The sequence below is a fragment of the Vicugna pacos genome, chromosome 3 (assembly GCF_048564905.1).
Source record: "Vicugna pacos chromosome 3, VicPac4, whole genome shotgun sequence".
In the NCBI taxonomy this organism is placed as follows: Eukaryota; Metazoa; Chordata; class Mammalia; order Artiodactyla; family Camelidae; genus Vicugna; species Vicugna pacos.
Window position 1 is genome coordinate 17,983,535 of NC_132989.1, and position 26,137 is coordinate 18,009,671.

At 34.2% G+C, this 26,137-nt stretch overlaps 1 protein-coding gene across 4 annotated transcripts in view; it reads right to left on the bottom strand.

Moving 5' to 3' along the window:
* Positions 1 to 26,137, bottom strand: part of RBM27 (RNA binding motif protein 27) — a 53,977-nt gene that overhangs the window by 13,362 nt on the left and 14,478 nt on the right. The window contains exons 4-13 of one of the 4 annotated variants that reach the window (XM_006204491.4): positions 22,397 to 22,488; positions 21,525 to 21,718; positions 20,513 to 20,773; positions 18,741 to 19,034; positions 16,467 to 16,601; positions 8,472 to 8,636; positions 6,713 to 6,862; positions 4,069 to 4,213; positions 3,453 to 3,606; positions 827 to 1,123 (exon numbers count right to left, since the gene is read on the bottom strand). In XM_006204491.4, coding sequence (XP_006204553.1) covers positions 827 to 1,123; positions 3,453 to 3,606; positions 4,069 to 4,213; positions 6,713 to 6,862; positions 8,472 to 8,636; positions 16,467 to 16,601; positions 18,741 to 19,034; positions 20,513 to 20,773; positions 21,525 to 21,718; positions 22,397 to 22,488 — 1,887 coding nt within the window. Of the gene's footprint in view, positions 1 to 826; positions 1,124 to 3,452; positions 3,607 to 4,068; positions 4,214 to 6,712; positions 6,863 to 8,471; positions 8,637 to 16,466; positions 16,602 to 18,740; positions 19,035 to 20,512; positions 20,777 to 21,524; positions 21,719 to 22,396; positions 22,489 to 26,137 lie in introns of all 4 variants that reach the window. The other 3 variants (XM_015239430.3, XM_072955529.1, XM_072955528.1) reach the window with 3 other exon arrangements.

A 26,137-nucleotide genomic window follows, 5' to 3' on the forward strand; every position in this document is an offset into this window, starting at 1 on the left:
TTAAGTACGAACAGACAGGATGATGAATGGAGTTAACACTATGTACTGTTAAGTAATATACTTTTTTTTCCTGCAAATCTGAATACATTAATCCAAACAAGAGAATGTCTAGGAGGAGATGATCAATATCAACAGTATCTGAATGGTTCTAATGCATAGTGGTTTGTTCTTTCTTTCATTCATCTATTCATTCAAATATGTTTTGAGCAGTACACGCCAGGCCTTGTTTTAGGCACTAGGGATAGAATGAATACAACAGATAAAATGCCACTCTCCTGGAGCTTCCACTTCAGTTTAAAAAGAACAGAACTTTTCTATACAGGGAAAAGTAAGACAAAAGGGTGGGCATGAAAGTGACTGATTCCAACACAAAACAAAGAAGTTGCTCTAGACTGAGTTGTTCAGTGGTGGATGGTTACACTTTATTGCTGAGAAAAATCACTATAGGTATTCTCAAACATGCAGATTTATGGGCGCCATATCTACAGACTGACTCCACATTTGAGAAGACAAGGCCCAGGAATTCGCACCCAGGCAAGGGATGCTGATGTAGCACACACTCCTCATACTTCAGGGTACATGAGAATCACCCAGAGAGCCTGTTAAAATAGATTACTGGGCCCCACCCATAGCAACTGCGATTCAGCAAGTTGGGGTGAAGTCCAAGAAACTGCCTATCTAGCCAGCTCCTAGGAGACTAGATGATGCTGGTCTGCAAATCAGACTGAGTGGCTCTGACACAGAAGACCCAAGGACTGCAAAATGAGAAGCACTGATCTGGAGGATGGGACCAGAGGACCTGTAATTCCGTGAACCAACAGCTTACCTTCTGCATACCCCCATGTACCGTTGAGGGAGGAGACTGGGCCACCAGCACCTGCTGCTGATGAAGGTGCTGTGGCAGGTGATGGTGCTGCTGTGACAGGTGACCAAGGGTTTGCTGTTGCTGCAGGAGTAGCTGTGTTGGGGACTGTAGTGCTGGTTGCTCATTATTTTCCCTATGCCACAGGACTCGAATGAACCGGTTGTTCAGAACTGCTTCAGTGCTGGAAATGGCTTTTCTGGCCTCCTCATTGGTAAGATATTGGATGAGGGCTGCTTCTGGATCTCCCTTAAAAGCAACCTGTAAGAAAAAACAAAAGCAACAACATCAAAAACCACAGAAAGTAGTAATTATAGTCAAATGCAAATAAATTACTGATTAAAAAATCAGAAGTAGAAAACAGCCTGCTGAAATCCATTGTGAGTCCTATGTAAATAAAGTTCTCCAGCCCTTAAAAGATGACATGTGCATTTCAAAATTATATATGAAAGAATAGTGGATTATTTAATAAATAATCCTAATAATATTACATGACCACTTAGGGGAAGGTTGTTAGTTCCCTCCCTGGTATTTTACATTCAAACTCCAGAGAAAGAAAATTTTTTACAATAGTAAATGAACCAAAAAAACCCCATAAAAACCCAGGGAAAAAAGTGAGTATCTGTATAATTTGAGGGTTTGGAAAGCCTTTTACACATACCTATAAACGTAGGCTCCATAAAGACAAACAGCAGATATGACCAAATAAAATTTTAATACCACTGTCAGTCCAAACATACCATAAACAAAATAAAGGGCAAAAAGAAAAAGTAATTTTAATATATATGAGAAGTAAAGGCTTGGAAAAGCATTATTATAAACACTTTCATAAAAAAATGGGCAAAGACAATAGACAGGTAAACCCAAAAGTACTGCAAATGGTCTATATAAACTAGAGTCTACCTAGGAATAAAAAAAAAAAGGAAATAAAAACAAGTACAATTTGTCATTCATAAAACAGGACTAAAAAATTTTAAAGGATCCATGTTACAGTGTTGATGAGGTTTCATACATTGCATTTGGGAGTATCAATTGGCACAAGCCTTCTGGAGAACAATTTGGCAGTTCACAAAGTTTTTAAACTCTCTTTAATTCAGCGATGACATCATTAAAAAAAAGGTTTATCCAAAAGGAGGCTCACCATAGCACTGTTTTTATATAAAATAATAGAAATAACATAAATTCCCTTAAACAGAGACTAGTGTTTATATAAATGATGGCCCAACTATGGACTGAATTATATCCCCCCCAAACTCATATGTTGAAGCCCTAATCCACAATGTGACTATTTGGAGACAGGGCTTTTAAGAGGTAATTAAGGTTAAGTGAGGCCTTAGGGCTGGAGCCCTAATCAGATAGGACTGGGGACCTTATAGGAAGAAATCTCTCTCTCTGTCTTTTCCTATCCCTCCCCTTCCACCATGTGAGCACCCAGCAAGAAAAGAGTCCTCACCAGGAAACAAACTGGCTAGTATTTTCATCTTGGATTTCCCTGCAAATAAATTTTTGTTTTTAAGCCTCTCAGGCTGTGTGATATTTGTTATGGCAACCCAAGCAGACGAATATACTCAGCTGCATTAAGCTACCTAACTCTTCTAAGTGCCATAAAGAATAATGACCTAGGAAAAATTTAAGAGAAAAAAATGTAGTTAGAGATATCTGATATGACCACACTTTTTGTATTTTTGAGCGTGTGAAGCATTTTTAAGAAGAGATAAGAAGAGAACATGTGTGCTCCTCCAAATAAATAAATACAGTATTGTCTTTTCATCAAAAGATTATTAATTGTCTTTGCTAAGTATGAGATTTGGGTGATTTGGTTTTTTCACATTTATTTAACGTATTTCTAATTACCTGTAAAATTAAACATGTACTACTTCTGCACTCAGAAAGAAAAGTGACTTTAAAAACTCTCTCAAAAAGAATACTCTGGTTCAATTCTTTGAAATACCAAGTCCCCCAATATTACCTTCCTAAAACTCAGATTAAGTAAATTATATTTTGGTTTGATGGCAACCCTAAGCATCAGGTTTAACTGTCTGAAATCCCAACTTAAACAGACCTTCAAAAACCCTCAACTACAGCCTAACATCCAAACACAAACTTACAAATCCAAATATCTAACAAGCACACAAGATACAAATGCTACAATTTATGTGATGTTAGATTACGTTACAGTGTCTAAAAGTCTCAAGATTAGAACCATCCTTAACCAGTTAATACTTCACAATACTAAATTCAGTCACTACACAAAATCACAATCTTAGAAATTACCAAAACTCTCACCTACCAAGTTAGAATGCTAAAGCAGGCAAAAAAAAAAAAAAAAAAGTCATCTGTCCAGAGATATAACTATGAACAAAAACACAGTAACTAGCCCATTGTCTTTCAAGAGGTTGCAGAAGAGAATCAGATGAATTCAAAGGACAAACATCATACAGTTAGGTATACAGATACACAGTGGAGTTTAAAACATGTAGCGCAGATGATCAGACTAATCACTGGCTTGTTTAAGCAAGATGAGCTGATAGGAATATTTTTAAAGATACATAAAATACATGGATTATGTCACCAACATAGCCACACCTACCTGGATATTAACAATAGTTCCAAATTTGCTGAAGTGTTCATTGAGCTTGGTAATGTTGTTCAACTCCTGAGGGATTTTCTTGACTTCTAATTTGGTGTTGGTATACTGATTCTTTCTTAAGAATCCTGGTTTACTCTGATTGTTATTCCCTTGTCTGAAAGAAATATTAACAGATCTTGGTTAATTTGCCTACATTATGCCTATGCAAAAGATCATCAGCAAAGAATCTAAGTTTTTATTTACTGAAGTATCCTTTATAAGCACTTAACTTGTGAGCACCTAATTATTCAGAAATTACCAGGTAATTTTCACATCTTCCTTTTTACACAGAAACAGAAGAGGTACAGAGAAAGACAGAAGACTGATGCTTCAGTAATACTTAACACTGGGTTAGACTTAGCAATAAGTAGAACAAATTACTAATACCTATTATAAATATTCTGTTAACTTCAATTTTTAAGACATTCTAACAATGCCTCTGGGAACCCTAACTTCGAGACACACAGTTTTTTGAAAATCACTGAACAATGACAACTCTTAGCTTTACAAATTAACTAATGCAAACAAAAATAACAAAAACATCAACTAGATATTTCTAATTAGCAAATCATCTTACTTTCCCAGCCAAGGTTTCTTTGTGAGTGGCCCTTCCAAACCACTCATAGCTCTCTTCCGGCTATCTGGTTCAAGAACTACTCTGGTTATGTTGCTATTAATTGAAACAGGAACTGGTGGTTCAGTCTGGATGACAATGTTAGCAGCTGTTAAAAACAAAAATTAACATTACTAACAATGCATTATATTGGGGAAATTTCAAATGATTAAAATATTTAGTCCAAAAGCTAAAAAGCAGTCAGTGTGATCCAACTACTACCATTTCCTTTTCAGAAACATTTAACAGCACGAGTAAGTTACCAATTGCCTCCTTTTTCTCCTTAATACAACATCCAAGTTTAAAAAGTCCTAGGCAACCCTAATGGTAATGATTGATTCAGGCAAGGATCATCAATGGAAAAAAAATCAGTGAAAAAATGTTGGAGAATGATATTCATCTGATGCCAAAGTACCACTCTACATATTTTTTACTTTACAATAGAAAACTCTAACAATTATCGCTTTAGGTAAGTGATCAAATTCACTAGACCATAAACAGTGATATTACTTGTCTCATGATGTGATTCAACAAGAAGTTCATATGGATAGAATGTTACTACGGAATTATGATCTTCTTATGTGTGGCAATGATATTGCGCTTACATAGCACTATGTCTTGTTCTTAGCTGTAAACTAAAGGATCTAAACTATCACAACCTTTACAATTTACTTTCAAGTGATTCAAGAAAAAGAATACAAAGGTAGAGGGGAGGAAGGGAGAGAGAGAAGAGAGTGCATGCACACAGGTGAACATCCATGCCCAAAGCTCAAAATGTTAACAACTGGTGAATCTATTCAGGTGTTTATTATACTTTTGGGTTTTCTGAAGGTTTAAGCATTTTCAAACTTAAATGTTGAGAGGAAAATTCAAAGCCAATATTATACATTAGCACATTCCATTTGCAATAGTTAAGACTAAAATATTGTAGAATCTGACCTTACAACAGGTTACCTCTTGGTGGAAAGAGGTGTGCTGAACAAAAAAGTGAATACCAGCACAAACCTATGCATGTTATGTTCCGGAGTATTCTTCCTAACTTTAGCAATTTCACCAAAAGTAAAGGATAACCAAGGTAGAACTGGAAGTTGGAATGAGGATGGGGGTGGAAGGAATTATGCTCCATTTCATCCCCTTGACAGGGAAATTATGACACAGATTCATTCGACATGGATTTGTTGAGCAGGTGCTATAGCCCAACAACTGTACTACATCTTGAGAACAAATTAGTGAAAAAAATAGATCCTCGCCCTTGTAGGGCTTGTGTTTTCAGAAGGCTAATGGAGGGGACAGCAATTGTGATGTCATAAAGCATTCTAGAATGTGAGTTGCCATTATGTCTTCCCTATAACAGTTATCATTACCACCTGACATCACCTAATGCTTTTCTTTACTGAAGTGACTTTTTAAAAAGAAATATAGCTAGAGGTTAAGTGACTTGCCCAAGGTGACAAAGCAAGCCTGTTGTATAAAAAGTAAATGCCTTCTACACCAAGAGAGCTTATCTATGGATTACTGTATATGAGTGTACAGACAGAAAAGGGAAAGACTTCAAGTTCTGAGAATATGATCTTCCCACTAATATCGGGTAATTTGGTAACAATATATGCACTACAGCATAGTAGGTAACAGCATATTCTTTGGAATTAAACCTGGGTTCTAATTCTAACTCTGTCATGTACACAACAGAATAAAATTAGTAATGGGCAAGTTCCTTAACCTCTCTATATCTCAGTGTCTTTATCTGTAAAAAGAGAATAAAACAACTCATTTAAGGAGTTGTTGGTAAGGAGTATGAGAGAGAATAATATATAAAAAAGCATTTGGATTAGTCTTGACACAAAACTGTTAATCTGTAGTAGCAGTAAGTGTTATTAATGGCAGTACAGAACAGTTAATAAAATAAGGATAGGAAAGAAGGTAAGAACAGGAAAATGTCTCCCATATAAGTAAATCAGGAAAATATCATCAGGATGGCATATGGCCAGTCATTCAAACTGACATTAAATCCTGAAAATCTAACTATAATAATAAGTAAGAAACTGGAATCTCATCAAATTCTTTAACCAAACTTTTTTTTGAGGGGAGGGGAAAGGAGGGTATCAACCCATATTAAAGGTAATGCTTCTATTTAATCCAAAGATTTGTGGCTGTGCTTTGTAAGGGTCCTAAAATACGGTTATAATCATAAATACTAAAGATGGTCAAAGGATAATTTTATTAATGTTTTAGGTTCTCAATGTTATCAGTGTGACACACGGCTCTTATAATACAAAGTAGGCCCTTAAATCAGTTCTTTGAGGTCAAAGGACCATGTCATTTCATCTTTCTATATCTGATATATAGCAGTACCCAAAATGGCCTAAAGTCCTACAAAAAGAACAATTAAATAACATGAGTATTATTTTATTTAAAAATGAATATATTCTAATTACAGCTTTAAACCACAATTTGGAGAGTTATTCAAAAACATTTATTCAAGGTCATTATATAGCACTCTTTCAGGAGACAGTGTTGTTAAGTATTCCCAGACCTTAGCGAGGTCAGAAATGCTGTACCTAACTCTAGTATGACATTTAGCATGGGAAAAAGCTCAAGGCATTCTCACCTCTTGGATTTGCATCCATATCTCCAGATGTTAGGCCAATCAGGTTTGGACGCTGTGTCTGTGTTCTTGAAAAAAACTGTCTATACTGAGATCTTCCAGAACTGGTAATACTAGGAGCTTCTGGATTATAACCATCTGGTTCATAGGTATCTGAGGGAAAACAAAACAACAAATCATGTAATAAATCAGAGTAGTTCAATAGCTTATCATAAACTACCCACAAAAAATGAATTTCTTCAACAAATATAATTATATCAACCCATATGTATTTCTTTTTGAATTACAATATACCGATAAATCTACTAGAAATGAAAGAAACAAAAATGTTCCTGTCACAAAATATAGATACGTAAATTCATTCTGAATTACTGATATATTTCTAGATTTGGTTACCTAGTCACCTTTGTCCTCTATATTAATTACGTAATTTAAACTTCAATGCACATTTTTAAAGGGGATCTTCACATAAACAAATACCATATATAAATGACTGGTTGAGTTTCCTCTGTTATTATGTCTCACCAATTTCTGAGTACTCTTTTAATTGGGGGGAAAATTAATCTACACTTCAAACTGGAGAGGTAATAGCTCATTTCATATACAAAACCTATTTCAAATGTTTTATTACAAACAGCTAAATAAGAAAAATTTTATATTTATAAATATAATCATTATCTTAGTACCACCTGCCTCATCAATTCCACTTTTATTATGTTCTCTGTGTTTCCTCTACAACTGAAACCTTAATTTTTAAAATTCTAATGCTAAATAAATATCTTGTTAGCATTAAAAAAAATTCTGAATGTGTTGATCTCCAAAATACCTTCATCCTACATTAGAATGAAAGAAGGGTTAAGATTGAGTGAAGACACTGATTCTCACAACTCTGATTTATAAATCCTTGCATCTCTTTTTTTTCTTAATGGAAAAATTCCTTTGTTGTTCATATTAAGTTTCAACTACAAGATAAGGTACATTTAGATCTTTAAAAGTAGCCAATCAATTCTATAATTCAGAGTGTAATATCAGCAAATTATGATTAAAAAGTTTTCAGTTACCACTTGGCACTCTTGACAGACTATTTCCTACAGTTAAGGCTACAGAAAGTTTTAAAGAAATTACATAATCAAACGGCCTTGTTCTTGTAATTCCTGGGAATACACAGAACCCTAAGAAACTTGAAAGTCTTTTAGTTAATTGACCTGAGATCTGAAGGCAAACTGAGAAATGTTAAAAACCTCATGAGACACCCTCAAAGTACTCCATAGATCTTCAAATCATACATGCCAATAGGAGGAAAGAGTTTTGAAGAAATCACATTATACACCATAAACAAGGGGCAGAGGGAAAAAAAAGACATGTTCATCCATGATCAGCAAGAGACCAGATGCTTCAACTTGTTTTAAAGAAAAATTAACCTAGTTTTTCTTGTGACATATAACTGATTAGAAACACTCAGGTAGACATCCTCATCCTATCTACTGGATTAGAAACTAGTTCAAGGAATTAGTGTCACTTTAGTTACCGAGGCACTGCAAGTAAATACAAAGGACACCTGAGATGACAGACACACAGGAGGCCTAATCATCTAGGAGCCACTAGGGACAAACCAAAGAAGCAGAGGAACAGAAAATAAACTGCCTAGGAGCTTCAGTGGGACTTTGTGATAGCAGATCAGGATACCAGGTCACTTCTTAGGCTGGCCAGTTTATGACACAAAAGATCAGAGACCTGGATGGCCATCTGTAGCAAAGCTTACCTGGGACCAGAGGGGTGGGGCTGGAGACTGAGGTATGGTACCCAATGGAGGATCCCATGAGGTTTCGAGGTGGCACCAAACGAGCTGCCAACAGAGGAGGCGGTGTCCCCAGCTGAAGTCGCTCAGATGCAGCAGCACCATGTTCACGAGAGTACATGGGCTGTCCTACAGAGGAAAGAATAGGAGGGCAGCTGGGACTGAGTCACAAGCTTCTCTTAAGTAATGACCTACTTCCTGAGACTTGAACCAAGAACAAGGAAGGTACACCAATGAGAACATACTCGAGAAAGATGTTACTAAGATTCTTTTTAACTCAAGAAACAGACATGCAACTGGTTAAGATGCACTGAGGTATAAAGAGAGAGTAAGAACTAAGCAGTATGATTGTATAATCTCCATTTTGTAATACTCTTAAGTGGAATAACTATGTGCTGATTTTACTCAAAACTGAACAATCAACCATATCAAATTATTAGACAAAGGAGCACTGAGCTATCATTCACGCAGACTTTTGTATCCAATGAGACATGTGGTTATGAAGGCTGTCACACCCATTTGAAAAATAAATAAAAATACTCCTCCCTGAACTCATATATTTCAGGTATGCACAAAATATACTTCTATATCTGGGAGTGGAAAAAAGAACAATACAGGAACTTAAAAAAAAAAAAACCAAAAACCACCACAAGCACATCTTCACAGAGAATAAGACATGTTCAAAAGAAAAAAAGTAAACAAGACAGCAAAAATTTGTTACCCTCTCAGCAGGTGGATAACACAGAAAAAGAAAAAAAGGACAAAAACAGATAAGGAGACCAGTCACTGTCCTTATGAAATTACCTCAGATACTAAGAACCACTTCTGGAAAGAAAGCACATTTGGAGTCTATATACATTTATATAAAAATGTCAGAAACAATGAGGCCATGTTTCATAGAAAAAGATTTTAAAAGACAAGGTATCAAGGAGCAAAACCATCCTCTGGTTGGCTATTTAATAATACCTTTTTCACTGACTACCTCATATGAGACCTATTTTAAAGATTTACTCAATATTTTATATCTAAAGTCAGACACTTCACTACATGGCACAAGACAAAATTTAATTTTTTTACACCTGATTAAATGTCTTTATAAAGTTGTAACATTCCAGAAGACTTCTAATACACCTTAATAAGACAAGTCACAAAGCAACCACTTGATTTCACAGTAAATGGAGAGAAGAAATAGATGTGCTAAACCTTATTACCCTTCTCTTCCTATATAAGGAGCAGAAAAGGAGGTGGCAAATCTTACTGATTAAGGAGACCATATGCTTAGCACCAATCCTTTCAAAATTTACATAAACAATTTAACTTATCCTCAAAGATCTGGAAAGAGTTGTAAACATGAGCTACTGCAGAAAATTTCTTGCAAAATGAAGTAGTGTTCTAAACAGAAAAATGTGAAGTACAATCTCAGTTCATGTATGATTGGTTTAAATTTATGATACAGCACTCAATGTACCACATGTATTTAATTGTCTCAAAAAAATTAGAAACTAAAAGGCTGGTTTATACAATGTTTTTTTAAAACGAATGACGAAGAACATGGTTTCAGACACTTCAGAAAGATGGCTGTTTATTCAAATGAAGCCTAATTTTCTTCAACAACACCTATTCAGGTCTCTAAATACTGTATCAAAAATGGTTCCTTAGATAAAAAGCTGATTACAAGTCTGGGCAGAAAATTTGTAAGATGAGCCTGGTACACCTTGGTACACCTTGTCCTTCCAAAAGCAAGACAACTATCAAACACTAGCATGTCAAAAACAAAATAAAACCACCTGCAGAAACCAACATGAAGAGGTTCCCAATGGTCAAAGATGAGACAATTTGAACTTCAAAAAGGGCCACAATGGGATGAAACAAACCAAACATTAAAAATCCACAAGTTCATAATGATACTTTAAAAAAATTCAGTAGTCCCCCTTTGCAAGATACTAGAAAACCAACCCATTTTCTGAAAACTGATAAATTAAAGGACATAAAGCACTTATCCTGTCTTTCCTATAAAAAGTGCGTTTCAGGTTAACCAAATGGTTAACACTGCCAAGTTGTACTGTCTAGAACGACAGCCAATAAACAAAGAAGAAATCATAGAATTAGAATACCATACTTCAGTAAGCTCAAATGAAACAAGAGATCCAGGCAGGGATCACAAATGACCACCAGCAACTTCTTAAATGGATGGATCAGGATGAAAACACCTGTACATACTGGTCAATGTTTGTAACACAGAAAGGAGAGAAATTGATACCATGTACATCATGATATACTGCAGTAGGAAATACATAATCCCATCGATAAAATATTCATTCAAAATAAGGGGAAAACATGTGAGCCTAATTAAGTATCTAGATCTAAACCTCCAACTTACAGGAGATACAAGGGACAGAGGTTTGTGTTAAATGACACCAAGAGATGCAATGCGCCAAGTCCAGAATGTGGAAAAATTCTTTAGGACAAACAATCTGCTTCTTCACCAAATAAATGTCAAGGAGGGGGAAAAAAAAAAGAGGTAAGAGAAATGGTTACCAATTTGAAAATTTATGGAACATACCAACTAAATGTAATGTGAAACTTTGTTTGCATCTAGCTTCAAAGGAACTGGCTATAAAGGAACACCTATAATATAACTGGGAATTATGAACACTGACTGGGTATGTGACAATAGTAATAAACTGTTATAAATATTCTGGGACTGTGATAAAGTATAGCAATTGTGTGCATGTGTGTTTAAACCTTATCTCTTAGAGATACATAATAAAGATTTTACAGATGAAATGTTTGTGTTTGGGACTTGTTCTAAAACAATAAAGTCAGAGGTGAGTTACAGACGAAGCAAGACTAATCATATGTTGATAAATGTTGAAGCTAGTAAATGAGTAATGAAGATTACTACAGTATTCAAAGCTCCTCTTGTGTACACTTGAAATTTGCCATAATAAAGTTTTTAAAAACCAAATTGGTTACAATAACGGTGAAGATAAGCCAGCCACAATTTAAATTCACTCAATTTAGTTTTTATCAGTGTAGAGTGACTGAGTAATTTCGAACTGCAAACAACCCAAGTTCACACACCTATCTTAAGTCATTCATGTATCTTACATGCCTGATAGCAACATTTTCACATTCTTAATGTTAACTCTAATCAGTTGAGGATAGTCATCAAACTAAAATTTTAGCTACTCTTTGTATTTTTCCTGATTTTTTGTCTTTAATAGTATTAACAAGAAAAAGAAAAAAAAACATAAGATGAGTTTTAAACTAAAAGCTCAATTAGAAAAAAATAAAAAGCTATACCTTTCAATTATTGACCATATTTATCATGTGTCTTCCCTATTAGAACCCAAGGTCCCTGGCACATCTTCTGAAATTCCAGGGCCTAAACAGTGTCTGGCACATAGTAGGAACTCAATACTTAAGGAAGGGATTAAAGTTTATTTACTAAAAGTATACCAATGACAATTAAGTATTTTTTTGGATGAATATCTTTATTTGATATTCATCAGGCATTATTTAAAATGGGCAATATGACAACTAATGCAAAACAAATCCAAGTAACACACGAGGGGAGAAAAACTCTAGACAATATACAATGACTCTATCGGAGACTGACTTTTCTAGACATCAAAATCCATGACTGTGCACAAAAGAAAATGTTATATGCAGTCCACAGAATTAAATGAGGAATCTCAAGTTTAAGAATACAGTGTTTTAACAATGTTACATAGCAGTAATAGGAAATGCGTTTCCTGAAAGAGAATTTATGTAAATTCATTTTAAGATTGACAACTGCCTTCAACCCAAGAATCAGTCTTCTAGAATCTAGAATGTTGTATTTCACTATTACTTTTTCACATACCCAGTACAATGAGCTTAGCAGTTGTAAAATATTTCTATTATAACTTCTTCAAAGCAGCGTAAGAAACAGACCAAATTTAAGGCAGAAAATGGAGTATACTTAAAAATGATTCTGTCCTGAGAAAACTAAAAAAAACAAACAAACAAACAAACAAAACCTAAAAAACAAAATCCACACCCCAAATCCCAAACTCAAAACCATATACTGAATTAGTGACTTCAAATTTGGGTAAAATGTTTAAGTACTTCCAAGGAAATGGTTTTAATAGGTGTCTTTCTGTACAATTTAAACTACATTTTATTATTTATGTCCTTTTCAGAGTATGTGACATTTTAACTCAACAAAATTAAATTTTCAGAGTTTTTTCTAAGTTGTAGCCATTTGACATTAACTTTCAAATAGTATTACCGGGAGCCACATACATCCTACTCAGTTTTACAATGGGATAATTCTTTTTCTTCTTTTAACATTCAATTGTCCTCTTCCAAAGCAAGTAATAATTACAGACTGGATGAAGGTTTCATTTTGGGCAGAATTAGTTCCTTTGTTACTTGTGTTTCTGAGGTATTCTATTCATTTAGTTTTAAAAGCAAAATACATTGTTTGGTTTTTTTAGGATTTTTTAAAATATTGCTTTCCCACTATGAGATTTTTAGTCTCTTGGGGGAAAAAAATCATTTCTTATACATCTGTATATTCCCAGTACCCAACACTGAGCAGAGTCCTATTCTTACCACCAGAAATCGATTTCATTTTTCTATGTTTGAGTCTCTAATGACATAATTTTCACAACTAAATACTATTTGATATGCTGTTCTCTACTTACATTTTCTATCCTGTGAATTTTAATAATCATTTTAATGACAAAAACCCTGAAATTTAAAGTTTCCCAACTTTGTTAAATTTTCCAAGGATAGCCCAAGTTCTCTTATTATGTTGAAAACATACGTATCACTTTTTTAATTTTTTGAACTGAAACAAGTTTTAATTTTTTTGAAATTATCAATTACAGCACTTAAAAAGTAAACTTGAACAATCTGATAAATTCAACTTATCTGTCTTAAAGGCAATAAAAAAACAAACTATTTTTAAGTCAACTGAATAGAAAGATATAAAAAATTTATAACAAATTACACTACAACAAAAATTTTTTTAATGTTTAGATTATCAGGAACTCTATCTTAGGTTTTTAAATTTCTCTTTAAATTTTAGAATTAAATTCTAACTTTTAAGGAAGAAAGTAGTTTGCATAGCAGAGTTTTAAACTGTCCAATATTGAATATTCTGTAACTTTTAAAATACTCAAGTCGCCAACCAACTAAACCTTTTTATAAACACTGACACAGCATGTAAGGTTATCCTAAAGCAGTAATTCACAGTGCCAAAAGGAAGTTATTGCCTTTTACTGGTCTCAGACAAAATGGGGAAAAAAATGTAACTAATATTTCATAAAGCCAAATTTAAAAGGATTGTCCTTTATTCTGCTACTGTCTTACTTTGGTATAAAAATGTTATTTTTAAAACTGAAATATTAGATGTCTTCATATACAGTCCTTAATGTGGCAAAATAAGAAGTTGAAAACTGTAATTGTCCCCCAAATATTCTTAGAAACGTTACCAACCTCTGAAAGACAGAAGTTTGAAACTTTCTTTCTAAATGGCCTTTAATAATATTCCTAAAATAGTCTGGCTTTAAAAACTAATAGAAAAATCATCTTCAAGTTACACAAAGTCAGACAACTTGTTTGTCTTGGCTCCCTAGTGGGGAGTACAATGGCTGGCACATGGTAGTCATTGAAAAAATAACCGCTGAATTAATGAATATTAAGCCAAGTCATGAAATAAATAACTGTCAGGTTTTTTAAATCAAAATCAAAATGGACTTTTTACTGAGTCACAATGTTAAATTTAACAACATTAAAATAAATGGTAATTACCAGATCTTTTAATAGATTAAAAACAAAATGAAACTTTTACCGTGAGTCATGATGCTAAATTTAACAATATGAACATGTGTCATCTGCAAGATTCTCAGATAAATAACCCATTTTTCATATTTATAAGTCCATTTATCATATTTATTAAGAAATAATGTTAAGAGCTGACTCAGTGGGGAATAGATGAAACAAGATTGGCAAATGTTAAAGGTGGATGATGGGAACATGGGAGTTTGTTATACTATCTACCTTCTTTATTTTTATATATGTTTGAAATTCCCCATAATTAAAAAAAATGAGAGAAGCAATAAAACAAATATGCATTGTAACAAGACACTATAGTAATTAGAGGACTGTGAGATACAAAAAGTGGAACAGGATGGACAATTACTTTAGTATCAGATTTGGTTTCTGTTCTGAAGCAGCACAGCTGAACATAAGATTTATATACATGAAAAGAAATCCAATAGTATGCCTATGTATAGCTATATGCCACCATGTAATAAAAGCTTTTTGGTATTGTAGGAGTTCAGAACAGACCAATAATGTTCTCCATATATTTAGAAGATTTGGGCCTTGCAAAATAGCAGAGAGAGCATATTACTAGAAATGAATACAGGAAAAGAAAGCTGAATCATGACAGGGGCACAGACAGGGTATAACTGGCCTGACCAGAGAAAACGCCCATGGAGATGCAGTGAAAAAAGATTACCAAGAAGTGAGGAATAGACTATAGAGAGAGTTAGAAGCCATACAAAGGGGTTCATCTATGGTTTAGGAGGAAACACTGGCTACTGAAGAGTTCTCATGAGGAACCGTCATCGCGGGTTTTCTCAGGAAAGCTAGCTTAGCAGCAGTTATGTGGTGTGACTCGGGGCGGGGGTGGAGGGGAGTGAAATGTAATGGAATCAGGAAGATTGTAGCAATAATTCAAAATGTGAAGTGATTCAAGTGTAGATGCAGTCATAGTAGGAACAGAGAGAAAGAGATACTTCAAAGAAAAGGGGGAAGGATTTTTGATTAACTAGATAGAAAAAAGCAAAGCAATGAGTCATTTATGTCAAGGTTTCAATTCTAGGTAGTTAGGTGGGTGTTAGTTCCATTAACAAAGAAAGACAAGGACTGTGGAGGTAGTAAAGACTTACGGAGAAGGTAATAGGCTTGATTTCAGAGAGGTTGAAATTTATGGACAATAATAACTGTAAAATTATAATAACTAATCTTCACAAAGAGCTTACTAGATGTCAGATACTGCTCTAGATGCTTTATACGTATTAATCCCCTTCTTCCTCAAAACAATCTTAATGAGGTGAGTAATGTTGTTGTTATTTCTATTTTACAGCAGAGGAAACTAGTATACAAAGAGGTTAAGTAACTTGCCTAAGGTCACAATGATGTAAGTGATGGAACCAGAACTTAAACCTGGGCTTACTTACTTTGCTGTGTTGCCTCTCCAAATCACAAATGAGATGAAGACATGATTATGATAGACACAGTTTACAAAAAGATGAATTTACCTATGAAGTTACCTAGCTCTATAAAGAAAATTTCACAGTCTGACAGTTTTAATAATAAACTACCTTATCTTTGTTTTTGGAAAAAGGAATTTTTTTTAAGCCTTAGTAAACTAACAACAACAATAAAAAACACTTACTAAATAAAAGAAAATTAGGATTCACAAAAAAATATTATTACAGTTAAACATAAATGTTCCATAATAGCCTAACCACTAAATACTACAGTTTAAATGGTGCTATTCTCACTCCAGCATTACAAGTTAAGTAATTATTAGGCGTATTTTATCCGACCCTTTGTATACTCTTAGGAGATAAGCCTTGTGTTTTGGCAATTCAATCAGAGGAACAATTTTTGAACAGAAGCTTCAAAATAAAATTCCTTTGTAAGAGACCAAATGTTGCTATTCTACAGCACAGCAGACTTCTCCAATACAGAAGGCCTCACCCTTCTCTCCCATTATCTCACAAAATTAAAAGCTACGTAATATAGCACAGCCACACAGTAAACTACCTTCTGAATACAAATATAATTTTCATATAGCGAAGTCCACAAAAATGGAAATTTAAAGTATAAAACTATTATGAGAAAACCTGGCTTTTTCATACCCTAGCAATGTTAAATCAAACATTTACTCACGTTCTGACACTGTATAAAGGAGGTTCTGGGGTAAAGGAGGAGGTAGTCTTGCTCCCACTGGTGCAAGATTGGGCACTGCACTTGTCCCAGGCTGGTCACGGTTGTTTATCAAGCTTGACTGTGTTATGGGCGGTCCTGCAGGCAACAAAAAGTAAAAAGTAGAGAGTATTAATGTTTCCTAAATAACAAAAGTACTCACTATACTCAGTACTAATTTGGATATTCACACTTAAAATTCCTACTTTGGTGTAGACAGAATTAAGGAATTTGATATGTACAGGCTTAAACACTGAGTCGCATAATTAATTAAAATGATATTTCAGTTCTATAACAGACAAGAAACTAATTTTGGGTGGAAAAAAATGGCAGAACTAGTTGCCTCTGAAGGGTGGAGGTGGAAAATGGCTGGCAAGGGACTTGAACAAACTTTCTGAGGTGATGGTAAAGCTCTACAGAACTCTTAATGATAAACATGTTTATGTGTACTGATGTCTACAACATACTGTGAAACGAATCAAAATTAAAAATGGAGAGATGGAAAGATATGTGATAATATAAATATAGTAAAATGTTAATTGTAGAACTTAAATGGTGAGTATTTCTATTTGCTTGAAATTTTTCGTAGCAAAATGTTGAAGGGAAATGACATTTTTGGATTCAACTTCTAAACAGGTATGTTCCCATACTGAGATAAGAATTTTTATTGTGAGACTGTCTATACCTCAAAGATGCCTTTTTATCTAGGAAACAAAATCTCAACCTGAACTTCACAATTGTACCATTTATGTGACAATATTCACAAACACTGTTAGAAGAACTATATTCCTACTGACCAAATCTACACATTAAATGTCTCCAAATCTTTATCAACTTTAATGAAAGGTGCGCTATAAAGAACGTTAATGCAGGAAAGCCATGTGATGGGTACACAAAATCATGCTAAACTATTTTTGCAATTTCTTGTGAGTCTATAAAAATTTTTTAAATTAAAAGTTAAAAAAGAAGAAAATGCAGGTGGCTCCATGACACAATGCATAGTGCATTGGACTTCTATAAAAGAAGAAAATTCAAAAAGTACCACTTAAAATGCATGGCATTTTAAAAAATAACTTGCCAACTCTTAATGTTTTAAATGTCTTCAAGTAGATATTTTCCTGTATCTTTGTACACGTTAACTCTTTGCCCCAGAATTTTTTCAGTTACATTTAAAACATTTTACTCTTCTGTTTCTGCCAAACCTGAAACTAAGGTTTTTTAAATGATTATTTTTAAACATTTCTTACTCTTAGTTTTGGTGGATGTGATAATAGCATATTGATTTTTTTTTTAAGTCCATATCATTAAAGAGATTCGTATTTAAGTACATAGTGGTGAAATGACATGACATTTGAAATTTATCTCAGGAAAAAAAATCCAAAAAAAGTGTGTGCGGAGGGAGGGGGACAAAAAAGACAAAAACAGCTAAATAATAACCACTGAAGTTGGATGATGGTACCTGGTATACCATTAATTCACATTTGTGTATATTTTTAAACTTCTAAAGAGGGGAGGAGGAATTGTACAAAGGCAATCCAAAGATACAAACTTTCAGTTGTAAGACAAATAAATACTAGAGCTGCAATGTACAACATAATAAATAGAATTAACACTGCTGTATATTACATATGAAAGGTATTAATAAAGTAAATTCTAAGAGTTCTCATCACAAGAAAAAATTTTTTTTCTATTTCTTTTATTTTGTACCTATATGAGATGATGAATGTTTACTAATTGCAATAATCACTTCATAATGTATGCAAGTCAAATCATTATGCTGTATACCTTAAACTTACACAGTGCTGTACCTTAATTACACAGCAATAAAAGTGGAAGAAAAAAAGAAAATATCCATAATAAAATATTTTAAAGATTATTTCAATATTCCCCACAAGATTTTCTTTAAAGTCTGGGAAATTTCACTAAACTACTGGTATGCTCTTTTTCCTGACATCTTCAAAACATTGGCTTTCTAAGATGCTATCAACTAGCAAGATTTTGACTCCAGATCAATATAGATTAGACCATAACAGAGAAAATTCACATTTGGAGGTATTACAGATAATGCAATGCAACACCAGATAGAAAAAAGGAAAGAACAGCATCTTAATTATGGGAATATATCCCAAATTCTATTAATAATTTATTTTCAAAAATAAAATCGTGTCAAGTTAGCTAAAAGGGATGGATTCTCCTAACTATAATCCTTCACTAAAGAAATATTCAACATATACTTACTTGGTATGGGAAGCACAACAGAAGGTGGAGGCTGGCCATGTCCTTGGGGAACAGGAAGTCTCATACTGTGGCCAGGGCCTGGACCTGGGCCTGGGCCTGGGCCTGGGCCTGGACCAGGGCCTGGACCAGGGCCTGGCATTGGAGGCATTAACATTCCAGGAGGTGGCGGAGGAGGAAGCCCAGGAGGAGGTGGAGGGAAAGGAATCATGCTTGGTAGGGCAACTTCATCAACAACCAGGGGATCATTTCCATGATCAAACTGACAAAGGTCACCAAGTACACAAAATCCTCTTTCTGTAAGAATAAAAGATAAATAATGTTATGACCTACCCAGAGATCAGAAAACAAACAAGTCTCTGAAACACCCACCCATCTGATTCATGTGTTTTTTCTTCAACGAGTCTAAAGCCCTCTCAGTGTTACTCTGTTCATCATCACACACACTGAGGTAGGGGCAGGTATACTCTCTACTTTCCATATTGTGAGACTGTATTTTGAGACAGTAAATAGCAGGGTCAAAACAGGCTACCAACCAGTAGATTATCAGGTTAATCTATTTGCTACTGAGTTTTTGTAATAAAATTTCAGGTATTTTAAGTAACAATTTAATAAAGGTGTGGGGGATAAGGAACTTGAACTAGATTATCTAACTTCAACTATTTTCATGGTATTATTCCAAAGCAACCATTTCTGCTGTATCTATAAGTTAAACTTTAGTTTAAAATATTCAAATGAGCATTATGTACCAGGTTATTCACTGTAGCACTGTTTGTAACAGCAAAAAACGTGGAATGCCCCAAAAGTGCCATCAATAAGAAATAGCTTTGAACACATTTTTGTACATACAGAATACTAAGAAGCATAAAACGATAGTGAGGAAGCTCTTTGTATATTTACATAGAATGACTGCCAGGAAATATTGCTAAGTAAAAAAACATTGTGCAAAAGAGTATAAATAGTATATAGCATACTAGAATATATGTTAAAAAGAAAGTAGGGGAGAATATATGTTTATATAAGTATGCACAGACTATGTCTGGAAAGACACAAGAAATTGACAGCATTAAATTGGTCTTGAGAGATCTTAAGGGCAGGGAAGACCGGGGTGAGAGAGAGTTTAATGCTTGAATTATGTGATTCTATTCCCTACTTAAAAAATAAATAAAATGTAAAAATATATACATTCTATGTTTTAAAAAAAATGTTATAATGTCTGTGATTTGCTTTAAGTAACACAGGCCAAAGAAAAGGCCAGAGAAAAGCTGTAGAAATATACACCAAAACAAGACTGTCCATGAGCTGACAACTGTTGATGAGATCACGGATACACTAGGGTTCACTATATTTTGTCAACTTTTATAAATATTTAAATATTTCCATAATAAAAATTAAAATACACACACACACCGATTCATTCTTGCAAATGGAAAGTTAGCAAATTAAAATTGTAAATAGGTTATACATGCTTAACAAATTCCCAGCATCAAACACCACACAAAAAAATGACAATTCCTAGAGTCTACCGAATTTTGTGGTATTCTTAGAGTGTCAGAAGTAATAAGAACAAAAAACAAACTGAAGGGTCAGGTTTGAACATATTCTGTTAACAAGAGCCAAACTATTACACAAATGAGTAAAGAAGCACATGCCAAAAGAGTTTCTCCTCATTCATCCCTTTTAATCAAATACAGGCTGCAATGGAAAGGTATGCAGTATCAGCAACATTTGCCTTACTAGTGCTTTTGGGTACAATATAAAAGAGAATTTTTTACCATCATAATCTCTGCATCGCCTCTTTGGTGGTGGGTTTCGACCAAAAGAATTGGAAGAGCTATGATTATTATAGTAATTAGACCAACTCTCCGTTGTGTTTTCAGAGTGGTGCGCAGGTGCGATCACAGTAACAGTGCTGGGAATAGACTGTGCCCCAGAGGAATACTGCTCAGAAGAGTTCGGAGGTGGCGCAGACACAGGCACATAGGAACTCTCCAAGTCATTCCTTTCACTCTTAAACTTTGATCTTTCCCTGTGCTCTGCTTTAGAGACAAAACAAAAACAAGAGACAAATAAGATCAATATCTATGTTCTTAAACTCTGTTTATTTTCTCACTTGCAGAAAAGGAAAGATGAGAATATTAAATTCAACTTACTGAGCTGTCCATATTTCAAAGTACTCTCATTATTAACATAGCCCAAAACCAGGAACATCAACAATGTGACATATCTTGACCAATAACTTCTGTAAAACCATCTTTTATAACATCAACATCAATACATAATGAAGAAAGACCGGCTTCTCTACTGATACTACGAATGCTATCCAAGAACTGACTTCCAAACTGACATCCTAAGAGATCAGTGGCTGGGGTCACAGTAATCTACTTAAATTTTTTTCTTTTTAATTTTAAAAACTCTAGGCAACCTTAAATCAGATCTGGGGGGAAGGAGAGGCAGTTGGGCTGGGGAAGGCAATCCTCTTCCTCCAGTGATAGCTTTGTTGATTAAAGGACATTTGTTTCAATTACACAAAATGACCTAAGTCTAGACATGAAGTATGATATGCTTATGAATAGCATCTTTTGGTCAAACTCCTTCAACTCCATCCTGTGAATAGTGCCCTGTCTTTGTAACAAAATCAATATTAAGTTTTTTGAGACAATTCCAGATTTTACATTGCTCAGATATATTAAAGGTACACTTACCTTTAAGGGAATTTCTGGTATCCTTGTGATATGGGAAGATAAACAACTGCATAGTTTTTAGGGGGACGCCTCATCTACTCACCAACATTCCTATTTGGATCTTGGTCTTTGCTGCGCCCTCGGCTTCGACTCCGACTTCGACTCAGACCTCGGCTCTTACTCCGGCTCTTACTCCTGCCTCTTCTCCAGTCATACTTCTCACGGTACAATTCATTCCTCTCATAGTACCGGTCATAGTCTCTCCACTTGCCATCTTCTCTTTTTTTCTCACGTGTCCTGTAATATACAGATATGAAAGCCATGTGTATACTACAGAAACCAAGTCTGTAAACAAATCAGTACTATGAAATATCCTCCTTGATTCATCAAAATTCATAACTTCTATGCTGTTTTAAAAAGCTGTAAGACCACCACATAATTCCTCTAATCCATTATATAAAAAGAAAACACATTCCCTTCAAGTACACTGGGTAGGGAGAACGAAAAAAAAGAGGTGAATCCAAAGTATGGGGAGGGGTGAAGGGAAAAACATATTTAAAACTGGAGAAGGCAAAAGGCTCAAAACAAGGTTTTCCTAAACAAAGACTAATTTTTTGATGGTAGACTGATGATTCAACATATAAACTTCACTACGTATAATATAAAATGCTATGGACAATTATAATACTGAGCACCCCTAACCAAATGGAACATTTCATTGATATTCTCTAAGGACACTGCTCCCACCCCTGAGCTCTTGGGGAAAGCACATAATGATGACTGTTTATAAAAGGAAGAGAAAGTATGACAAAGACAAAAAACAGAAGGAACAGAAGGAAGAAAGGTAACATTTTCTTTCTTCAATCAGTTTAGAGGGAGAGGAATAGAGCATATGTTAAAAATCCCTTTAATGCCCTTGTAAAGTAACTGAAAAGTGAGTTATCTGTGTCTTCCTAATTAAAGATAAACACAAACCTTCGTTCACTTGATTCTGAACGAGTCTTCTGGGGACTGGGATACTTCTTTTTTCTGCCATCTCGTTCCTCCTCTGCTGGCTCCTGAAATACCTATATGAAAATACTTATTAGAAACAAGAACAGTCCTTCTATAAATTATAAAACCCATCCACCTGATAATCCTTCTGGCACAAGAGAGGGCACAAATATGCTGAAATACTGAAGTCAAATCACATCCCAAAAAGTTGGGCAGGTAAAGGAAGAGGTAAAAACGATGCTGAAATTACTTTACCAGCAATATGTTAATTTTTAAATGTTAATTTAAAGTAGAGAACAGCAGTGTAGGAGGAAAACAGCAATTCACTCTTTAAATTGAAACAAAAGAAATTACAAATCTCTAAGTATCATACAGCAAAATGCTTTATGTTTTCGTAACTACAAAATATATTCATACATATAATTCATTTGAGGAGAACTTCAGATTTATTTCATAGAAAAGGTTTCAGGAACAAATGGTTAAGTTAACAAATGCTATAAAACTAAGTATTTCATGTGTATTGTGGAAAAGTAGTATTGGAATTAATGAAAATGTTACGGCTTCTTTTAACACCTAATAGTCAAGACTGACTAGAAATTGAGAACTAGTGATTCTAGTATTGTTTTTAAACAGTTAACCTCAAAACAAATATATGGCCTTTACTAGAGGTGAACTAAAGACACTGTAAGAGCTAACAAATGCCCATCTAATGGGGAAGCTCACTTAAAAACACACAAATCAGGAAGTGAATGAATGGAACAGATGACGATAATTTAGCAAAACTCAGGCTACATAAAATGGCAGCCACAATATGGCAACCATACGGTGCTGGCAAAAACACCCTACAATTATTAGACTATATTTAAAAACCATTTTCTCTATCAATTTACAGGAAATAGAGGGTATATTACTCCACTGAGATGCAACCAGCAAAATCCAGACAATAAAAAAAAACTCCTTAAGACAAATGGCTGGGTTTCTTTAATAAAATAAAATTTAAAGAAAAAAAGAGATGAGGAAAGAAGAAGAGAAATATATAGGTAAGTATGGTGGGGAGATTTAAAGATTAAAAGAGACCTAAAAGGTATCAACTTGGACATCTTTTCCCTTCTTTTTGCTTTTCAACATTTTCTAAGGTCTTTTTTGATAGAAATGTATTAATTCACTCTTTAAATTTTCTAATTTTAGGAAACTAATTTTCTAAACTACTTTCTAATTAGTTTTTCTAATAGGAAAAACTATTCTTAAAAAGTCAAAAGATCTAAGAGAAAAAACATAAGACCAAACAAAAACTTGTACATGAATGTTAACAGCAGCATTATTAATAACAGTCAAAAAGTATTAACTATTTGTCTATTAATCCAAATACCCATCAACTGATGAAGAAAACATGATATACCCATAAATGGAGTACTATTCAGCCACGAATAAAGACGAACTGATACACGCATTATGCTAAGTGGAAGAAGCCAGTCACAAAAGACTACATACTGTCTAATTCCTTTTATATGAAATGTGCAGAATAGGCCAATCCAAAGAGACTGAAAATAGATTAGTGGTAGTTATGGTGGGGGTTAAGTGGGGGAAGAGCACTTAGAAGATGATGGCTTAAGTATGGGAGTTTCTTTTTTGAATGATGAAAATGTTCTAAAACAGATTGTGGTGATGGCTGCACAATTCTGAATACAAAAAGCACTACATTTGTACACTTTAAATAGGTGAATTGTAAGGTGGATGAATTACATCTCAATAAGCTGTTTAAAAAAAATCAAAGGGCATGCATAATACAGATGAATCTCATATAATAATGAGTTAAAGAAGCTAGACAAAAGATTGTGTGACTTTTACATCCAGGAAGCATCAGTATAGGTTTTAAGGGAGCCCAACTCATGATTCCAATGGACGATGGAAAACATAACAAGATATCAAGAAATCAAAAGCAGTATGAGTGAAGTCTTATTTAGCAACCTGTGGTACACTGCCAAACGTGATTTTAAATCTCAAATATGATATTTAAGTGGAGAATGAGTGCATCCTTGCTCTATAACTAAATAAAATGCTTGATTTGTACAGATTTAAAAAAAAAGATTATACGATTCTTGTTATATAAAATGGAAAAAACAGTACATGGTATTAGAAGAATAGTTATCCTGGGGAGAGGGAAGTGAGAAGCAGTAAGAAAGAGGGAATCAGGAATAAGGGAGAGAAAATTGAAAAAAAAAAAAAAAGCGAGACATCTCAACCAACTTGATTATTTAAATCGTGATTCAAACAAACGGGATGGGGCACCGCAGGGAAACGGATGTTTATGAACAGTTAGAAATTTAAACACTGATTGGGTATCTGATGATATTAAGGAGTTATTATTTCTATATATGATAAAAAATTTGTAAATAGAACCATTTAGAAATATCTACTAGTATTTACAGATGAATGACATCATATCTGGAATTTGTTTCAAAATAATTTAAGAGGATGGGAAGTGGTTGAAGATACAAGAAAAAAAAAAACTGTCCATGGATCTATAACTATTGAAGTTGAAATGAGGACTTCACAGGGGCTCATTATATTACTTTGGCTTCTTTCAGACATTTTCACAATAAAAACCTTTTCAGTGGGGATTAGGTTTATTTATTTATTTTAATGGAGGTAATGGGGATTGAACTCAGGACCCCATGCGTGCTAAGCATGCACTCTACCACTGAGCTATATACCCTGTTAAACAAAAATAATCTGTATTCTTTTCTATTTTAAATAAATTTTCTAGAATTTCCTGTGGCAAGGGTAATTTTCTCCACAATTCAACTTTCATTCTGAAATGAGTTACACGGCACTAAATTGCTTTTTATTTTTCTTGAACTAATATGAAGTATACACACAGACTTCATACTCCAAAACCTCTTACCTACTTTGATTCTACTATTCTAAGAATATGAAAAGATTTCTTTCTAGAATCAGATTATGACCAGGTATGCTAATTTTAAAAGTTTTTCTTCTATGTTGCCCTGATTTCAATTTTTCTATCTCACACCCTCTTCTAGAAGTTTGATCATTACACACTATTTAAGAAGTTTTAATTATTTATTATCTTCATCTATCATGGCTACACGTCTTGAGAGCGTTCATTCCACTGGAACATTTTAGATATAAAAGTATACTAAATAAATATGCAGATGGGGCAGGATTGACCATGGGTTGATGAGTTGCTAGAGCTGGGTGATGAATACATGGGAAGAATTCACTGCATTATTTTGTCTCCTTTTGATGTATAATGAAAATTCTCTACAACAGGTATTTGTTTAATCGGAATGAAATAAAGATATTTTCAGAAAAACCAAAGGGGGGAGACTGTGCCAGAGGCTCTTATACTTCCAGTCATAAATCCATGTATTAGACTAAGAAAAACTGCCTTCTAACATTTCAGATGACTGTGGCATAGTGTGAATAAGGTATTATAACATCAAAGATCTACTACCTTCATGGATTATTCTTCACATGTTCATGAACTCAGACACAAAGGGTAAGGGGTTTAATGACAGCAAATTCAGAAGTAATTTTCCAGCTATAGATAGAACGCATTGTACTTCATAAATCATGGCACAAGGGGGAGGGGAAAAAATCATGTATACCAAGTGTTTTTCTAGCACCAGGATGAGTTGTGTCAATGATCCAAATTCTCTCACCTGGTTCCCTGTGTGACCAATAGTAGTCTTATTGTAAAAC